Below are 8,529 nucleotides of genomic sequence, written 5' to 3' on the forward strand. Positions count from 1 at the left end.
TGTAATTTCTTTAAGATAAACTGATTTACTTAAGGAGAACAACTTTAAAGAAAGATTCCTGCTCCCTTTGTCAAAACAGAATCCCTGATGCTGAAAAATAGAAGTAGCTCGTGTAAGGGCTCTCTGGACTGGTCCCATGTTCTGTACAGATAAAGAGTCTGTAGCTATTGTCTTGTGGGAGGGTATGAAGATGATAGGCTATCGTGACCAACTGGTACAGGCAAGTCTTCCTTTACTCAATTCTTTTTCCTTTGCAAGGGTGACAACACAACAATTTCCTCACTACTTGTTTATATAAATTAGTAGGACTTTATACAGAACCAGTATTGCACAAAGAATCAGGTCAGATTGCCTGAAATTCTTTTTTAGCCCAACAGAAAAACCAATGGGTCAATCAAGCTGTTCCAATTATCTTTAGCTGCACACAATACAACATTATCTGAATGTGAAGCTCCGGATCAGCTAACAAAATGCCATGAGCTGACCTGTCCAAAGCATATTACAGAGAAATGTTGGCTTTTGATGAACAAAGTTGGGGAAAATTTGTTCCTAGAGACTTTACATCTTTGAGAAGGTTTTAGATGAGAAGGGAAAATCAGAGAGGCTATTTTTTATGTCTTTTGAACGTTAGATGACAGTAATTTCAAATGGAAAGAGCACATGAGGTGATGTTCCTAGCTTGTGGATGCCTGATTTATGACATCTAAAATTAAAAGATTTTCTATCTTATATAATATTCAGACTCATTAACTTTCACTCTCTAAAATAAGTATTTGATCTTTAAAAAGTATAATACTTCCTGGCTTTGTAACATCTTCCTTACAAAGCTGACGTAAAGCTTTAACTGATATTTGAGAAACAAATTTGAGATACTGGGACGAAAGACACTCTATGAGTCAGTACATTATTTCCAATAATTACTACTTAGGCCTTAATTTTAAAAAGGAACTTGGAAGAACAGCACAGCAGATATGAGGATTGTCTTGCAAGAGAATCAAGAAGTAACAATGGTACAGAACACCATAGAGTTGTCTGATGTACGGCTGTTTACTGGTGAATAATAATGATACTTTTATATGGTTCTCTCGATTCTTCACAGTGGTTCCACAGCACTAAGTAACCTTCACAGAAGCTCTGCAGAGGTATATAGGGACAGGGAGATTTAATGACTTACTTGAGACCAAAGATGGAATCCAAATCAGAACTGCAATTAAGACTAAGCAATTCTAAGGTTCCCACTCCTATACTCAAATAATTGGCTCACACATTTTTCTCTCTTACAATAACAAAGCAATCGGATGAATATAGAATAAATTTATAAGACAACAGTGATGCGGTCCAATTTATCAGCAGGTATGAATCAGATTTTTAATTGAGTTATGATTTATGCCAGTTAAGAAGCTGGACCTACATGCTTTAAAATGGGACTTCATTTATGGGAAAAGAATAAACAGACAGAGAGAGCTTATGGCATTCTCTCTCCACCCACAGTGACTGCATCACTTCAAATTCTTTAATCTTTACTGCTCTGAGTTGAGAGACCTAATGTTAAAGCATGAGAGCAGAGAGACTGATAGAAGCATCACTGAGACAAATATTACCAAGAGTAAAAAAAAATAAATCAGGATTTTTGTGAATGGCATTGTTCAGATGACACCACCTTTTCATGAAGATGTTCCAGATGAGGTATTGCCATGATTGTCACCAAAACTTTCATAAGCTGAAAACTAATCTCTTTACAGTCTTCCTGGCAGCATTCAGTCAGTGCTTGTACACAGCCAAGCAACTGTTCGACATATAAGACCTACAACAGAGAAACAGAATATATATATTTTGTTAGGAATCAGTAGACATCCCTTCTTTCAGTCTACGAACGCTTTAAAAGACAGAAGACAGATTAACAAGCAACAGGAAAAAATAAAAAACGTTGTGTACCCTGCTAAACTGGATACATATTTCTGGTTCAAAACATGCTCCATGTTAACCCCAATTTATAATGACTTATTTTGCGTTTTTGTGGAGCAACAAGTTGACACACTTTCTCCTGTGCCATTTGCCTGTTTTTCCTCACTAAGATGGGAAGAGGATTATATTTACTGTTTATAAATAACTATTTTATAGATATAGATAACTAATAAATATGGTCCTCTTCCCATTTCTAAAATGATTGCTGTATTGTGGATAAAAATATATTAAGATACTTGGGGGGAAATTTCTATACTTCCAAGTTCCTGAAGTGGAACTTTTTAACTTGTAATATAGGTGCTACGTTACTTCCAAGTAGTGTTCAGAACCTGAACATCATATAACACTGAGAGACAATATTACAGAAGCATAGAAACCCTGAAACTGTGGTTTTATCATAGCCAGGTTATCCAGCTTATTGCAAATGAATGGGTGAAGTCCCAGCCCAACTGAAGTCTGTGGAAGTTCTGACTTTAATAAGTCCTGAACCTCACTCAATATCCTTGTCAGTTTGCAAAGTTTTTAACTAAGCACAACAGAAAACAGTAGGCATAAATTTCATAATTTTGTAGGTTTAATGTTACCAGTGGAAGAGGCCACTGTCTTACAACTGGCTAGCTCCACTTCTCAGATGCAGATGAAATTTAAGAATACTTTTCACACAAAAATGGTATTTATCTGATGGACAGGGCCAATTTTTAGCTAGTGCTTTTTGTGTAGCATTCTTGCACTATAAACAGGGCAGGATAACTTCTCAAGAACTAAGACTATGGAACTCCATTAAAGACTTCTCTACAGATTAGCATTATGGCTGTGCAAAACGGCACCGTTCCATTTCGCCTTCAGTTTTGACGGTTCTATGGAACAGCATTCTGTTTTAAATTTCATTTCGATTCGAAACAGCTATTCTGTTCCGTCGAAACTGAAAGGCTGTTTTGATGTTTCACTGGGGGTGAGAAGTCAGCCCAGCTGAGTTCACTCCCCATCCCCAGCACTAGATCGGGGGGGGAAGGGGGAGCAGCAGCCCAGCTGGGCTCGCTCTCCACCCCCCACGTGCTGTGATCGGGCGCAGAGGGGGTAGGGTGGGAGTGAGCCCAGTTGGGCTGACTCTCCACGCCTGCTGGATCGCAGTGCTGGGGAGGGGAACTGAGCCCAGTCTCAGTTCCCTTCCTCTGCGTTGTTATTGGCTTCCGGCAGCAGGAGACAGGGAGAGCCAGGGTTGCGCTCCCAGATGGTGCTGGGAGCACAGCTCTGGTTCTCCCGTCTCTCGCTGCTGGCTTTGAAACTTGAAACATTTCGAAAGATTCGAAACATTTCGACTAGCCTCATTTTGTTTCAAGGCTGTTTTGAAGTCCTTCATTTCGATTTGATTTCACTGTTTTGAGCTCGAAATTAGTCGAAACAGTGTCGAATTCAAACAACTGGCGAAATTTTGCACAGCCCTAATAAGCATGCGTCTATACAAGACCAGACAGCATTGATTTTTAAAAGACCACATTGCAGTTTTTCAGATCTGTTCCCATAGAAACATTCTCTGAAGAGCCTGGAGGTGGTGGTGCCTGCACTGGTGCAAGTCCCTATGCATAATGGATTTCTATGCCTCTCTGAAGCACAGTCCAGCTAGAACTATAGAAAAGACCTTCAAAAGTATATCTTTCTTTGGCTCTAAAAGAGAATTACACAAACCCCTCTAATAGTTGGTTCAGTCTACACACAGGAATAACCTTAAAAGGGAGGTCAGAATCTGATGAGGGGCTCAAAAGAGTGTTTTGGAGACAAGATGCCAGTCAATAGCACATCTCCAAATGATTGCTTTAAGTCAGAGAGCTAACATTTCAAACTCCTGCTTGTAACAGCAGGGGTAGATTTTTAATTAAGGGAAAACTCGGTAGACAGGTGAGCTTTTCTTCTACACAAAACAAAACATCATCCAGATCCTAAAACAGAGGAAAGGGGTATAAAGCTAGATTTCCCAAGTTTCAATTATTAGGTTTTCACATTGCTGTAAAGTTCTGAAAGCTGAGAGGTCTTAACAACACGGTTCCTTCAGCAAGCGAACAATCACATCTTTGCTTCTGTTAGTTCTTCCGTATGTAACAGATTAGGAAATATACCAAGAAAAAAAAAATATAGAATATCTTGAAATTAATATGCGTTTGTACATCATTTCCTTTAAAGGCATACAAGACACCTCGAACTGCTACAGTAAAAATGATTTTCAGGTTGATTTCATGGACAGCCTGTGTAGTGACCACTAGTTATGTGGCATTTACAAGCAATTTAAGGACATCGGAAGTGTTTTCTTCCTGGATCCGTAAGATAAAAGAAGCACAAACCAAACCTAAGCACTGTACATCCTAAAGCTTTGCAAAAAGGGCTCCTTAAATTCTTATGAAAAAATACCCAATCATTTACTTTTAAAACAAGAAATAACAATACTTAAAAAAGAACATAAAAAGGGAACACCTTTTCCACTTGAAACATAACTTGCCAATAACTGCTCTCCAAGAAAAGTGGGGGGACAGTCATTTTAACCAACTGCAGGGTTAGGAAAGGTCAAAGTACATACCGTTGTATGGATTCTGTACAAAAGGCATTCTCAAAACAAAGACTAAATCCTGCCTTTGCATAAATGCAAGCAGATTCCATGCAACTAAATGCATGGATCAAAGGGCAGAAATTAGTCCTAGTAGGGAAAACTTGAAGTTTCAATGTTAATCAGAACATCGATATTTCAGTAAGTTATAACAATTAACACAGGCATAAATAAACCATTGCAGTATGAACTACCCAGTGCAGTAAAGTCACTATTGTTTTGAGTAGTATCTCTAAGGTAGGCAAGGGGGCATGTCACTTTATTCAGTTTTGAAAACTATCTACAAAGATGTGTGTAATCTCAGCAGCTCTGGCAGTTTGGAAGTTCAGTGTGAGAATAATACTCTATTTTAAAGGAGGTACAACAAGGAATTTGGGGGTTTAGGTACATATACTAGGTCTTAAATTCTGGAGTAGCTTATGTCCTGTTTTGAATTCTTCATTTCTTACCTCTTCAGATCGCTGACTGATTTCAGTTTTTGAGAGTGTATTGGCAAGATCAACCAAATGAGGCTCCAGGACTTGTCTTGTGCTGCCTCGAATCACTGAAGCTAGGATCATAAGGTGAGAAGACATAGGTGTCTTCTTGAGAGCTGACAGGATTAACGTCAAGGACACCTTTGGACTGACAAATGTTCCAATCAACTTTGCTGCTTTCACACACTGTAACAAGGAATAAGTACAACTTGAGGATTATTTGGAAAACACAGAGACCATTCAATGCATCACGGCCCTCCTTTTTACGATTCCAGCTGTCTTTCAGATGCTTCAGCAATTGCCTTGTAGGCCTTTTCAGCTTACTCAGTAATCATTATATGCATGAAAAAAAATTCTTGACGTGTTCACAAAGCTCATAATGAGGCATGCAAACACTCCTCTCAGTATCAGACTGAAAAGTCCATGAGAAAGTTGCCATGCACTGAAATGAAATACATAACTTTTGATGCAACAGTCACCAGCTTAGTGTGACCAGATGTCACAGATGTACTGGTTCAGGTTCCTCCCCCCCCAGTTTTGAAACAGGATTTCAGCCATCCCCACCATCTTTTTCCATATATATAAGAAATAATCCATTTTTGTTGTACTCGCTCTTCTCCAGATTGTTTTGGAGAAACAGCTTGGTATTACTCTCTGGCATGCTGAGAAGTAGAGTGTAGGTGGGAGCCTGGTGACAACACTGTGCATTGCCATGGAAGCAGAGCCTGCTGCTTTCAGTCTCTGATTCCTGGAGCCACCATGGCTGCCAACTGCTATGCATCGTACAGGATACTCATGAGTTTAACAACCCTGTATGGCCTGCTTGTTGCTTTTGTGGCCTGTCATGTGTCCTCAGGAAACACCATCAAGACCAAAGATGCATCTAGCTCACTATTCTCCATGGTAGTGGCCAGATGTTTCAGCCAGGTGAATTCAAGGACTGTCAATTATTGGATTGTCCCTTGCATACTGGGAAAACTGCATCCTACCCATCCTCCCCATCTGGTAGTATTCCCCACAGTCCTGATCCTGACAAGGAGAAGGAAATCTAGCAGAGTCCAAATACAAGAAGGAAGGGAAAAAATGTAAACACTATTGAACAAAAAGTTAGGAAGACAAATCTCTAAAGAGAGAATGAAGCTTGATAGCCACTCCATATAGCAGGGGGAAAAAAGTCATGGGGGAGCTGAGAGTTGAGGCCTTTATACCGTGCTAGAGCAACAGATACACTCCTACAATGACCCACTGCTTGGAAAAAACAGTTCTGTTACCACATGGCAGGACAGAAGATACCACAGTGCATTTTCTGTGGAGATCATGTCATGAAGGAGATACATATTTCTCCAGTGTAACTGACTGTGTGTTAAATGTAGACAGAAGGTAAAATTAGATAAAATCTAGAGATCTGCTGTTAAAAAGGATTTAAGGAAAAATCTGGGAGGAACCAAAAGGAGACAAATATATTAATAGGAGGAAACAAAAGCTAGATGGCTATCCAACATCCTTAACTGTGAAACTATATTCATGGAAGCAAACTCTATTCATGGAAGCAAACTCAGGGTAAGAAATCAGACTAGGACACCTGAGCTATTTCTTCTTACTTTTCCATAGATCAGAGGCTTGGAAGGGACCTCCAAGTTCTTTCTAGTCCAACCCCCTGAACCACTGCAGGAATCACTAGTCCTAAAACTTCCCAAACAATGCCTATCCAGCTTCTTGAAAACTTCCCCTAGGTGGCTTGTTCTACTTCTCGTACAGTCACGAATCTTTGCCTAAATCAGCTTACCACAGTTTAAACACTCTGCCTTGTGTTCTGCTCCCTGTGACAAACAAAAACTACCGTTCTCCATCTTCTTCATGTCAGCCTTCCACATATTTGAAAACTGCAACCATGTCCCCTCTTTATCTACTCTTCTCCAAAAAGGCACATAGGCATCAATCCTGCTATCTTTTGCATGCTGAGCGGGTTCTCTACCATTTGAGCTAGTTCTTCTGCACATATGGATCCTTAAGTAACTACAATGGATCAGGAACCTGAAATATAACACCTCCAAATGCTTGATTTCCCCTAATATGCAAGGCATTGGTACCGTAAGGGCAGAGAGCTGAGATTGTGACTCTGCTCACAAGCTCAGCAATCTCAGCACGAAGTAGTGTGGCAGCAGACTAGATGTTTGGACTAGAATTGGGAGGGACTGGAGAGAGACCAGATCTGGAAACTAGGAGGATGCAGGTAGTACAAACTTGGGGGAGAACCAAGAATAAGAATCAGAGAGGGGGTGGTGCAGAGAAGCCATATCACAAATGAAATCCGGAGTCTATGTATAGTGTAAGTGATGGTACCAATCCATACAGAAGCTTGAATTGGAACGTCATAACATCTGCATTCAGTCTAAGTGAAATCCACTGAACCACTTTTCCAGAGTAATAACAATTGGAAATTTTTGTTTTTAAGAGCTGTTATCCACGTAGTCCTCCTGACAATACGAAGATGTTAAAAGGTATGAGATTTATTTCCTAACATGATAAAAAGAAAGCTGGCCTATGTATCCTTTGATAGATTTGGTTTAATTACCTTGTAAATACAGCCATGACCATCTGACCATTTATCAGCACTTTTTCTGCTGCCAGCAATCAATAAAAAAACATGTATTTTAAAGGATTGGTTTAAATAAATCTACCTAATATCCTTCTGCAAACACTATGAAAACTTACAGAAACAAAGCATTTTACTAGTAAAACTGATGTTCTGAACACTGATTATGGATATTATGTGGAATAAACATACCTCACTATTATGGTTGGAATATGTAGTGAAGTTAACTAGAAAGGGCATGAACCGCACATATTTTTAAATGGAATTTGCTGCCCCAAGGCATTTACACTTTAATCTGCTGCTTATGATTTTTAGGAGGCTGTTAATGCTTCACTTGGTTGGCATATGAGGTTAAAAATATTTGAACAATTTCATCATTGGTCTTCACACCAGTCAGACTAAAATACGTCTACATCTACAGATATTTAGTACTGCCCAGAAGAATATTTAAAAACTACTGAGTTTGAGCCCATGGTCTTTACTCAGGAAAAATGTCCACTGAGTTCAGAAAACAGAACAACAAGCAGCATCTCTGTACAGTTCTCTCTGAAACACACTGTAAAAGGAATGCATTTTAAAGTTCTATGAACTTGTAGAGATTTTGATTATTATTATTCGTTGGGGAAAGAGAAACTCACGATTTTGAGTTGCCTTAAAAGAAATAAGCAGAAGAAACTCATCCTCCTGCTTAATGCAAATAATTACGACCTGGTGGGACTCCACCCATGACTGGACCACGGGTATAGATGGTTATAACCTGTACAGGAGGGATCGTGTAGATAAAAGGGGCAGGGGCCTAGCTCTATGTTAAGGAAAGCTACATGTCCCTGCAAGCTGATCTTGGCGACCAGGGTGGACGACTGGAGACCCTCTGGGTTAAAATCCGTGGGGAACAC

General features: G+C 39.6%; 1 protein-coding gene across 1 annotated transcript in view; it reads right to left on the reverse strand.

Annotated features, from left to right (window-relative positions):
* DNAAF5 (dynein axonemal assembly factor 5) overlaps positions 1-8,529 on the reverse strand; it is a 49,445-nt gene that overhangs the window by 23,158 nt on the left and 17,758 nt on the right. Inside the window, exons 6-7 of the mRNA XM_019542089.1 lie at positions 5,011-5,223; positions 1,661-1,804 (exon numbers count right to left, since the gene is read on the reverse strand). Of these exons, the coding sequence (XP_019397634.1) occupies positions 1,661-1,804; positions 5,011-5,223 (357 nt within the window). The remainder of the gene's footprint in view (positions 1-1,660; positions 1,805-5,010; positions 5,224-8,529) is intronic.

This window comes from Crocodylus porosus, unplaced genomic scaffold (genome assembly GCF_001723895.1).
Source record: "Crocodylus porosus isolate Cpor-Errol unplaced genomic scaffold, CroPor_comp1, whole genome shotgun sequence".
Lineage (NCBI taxonomy): Eukaryota > Metazoa > Chordata > Crocodylia > Crocodylidae > Crocodylus > Crocodylus porosus.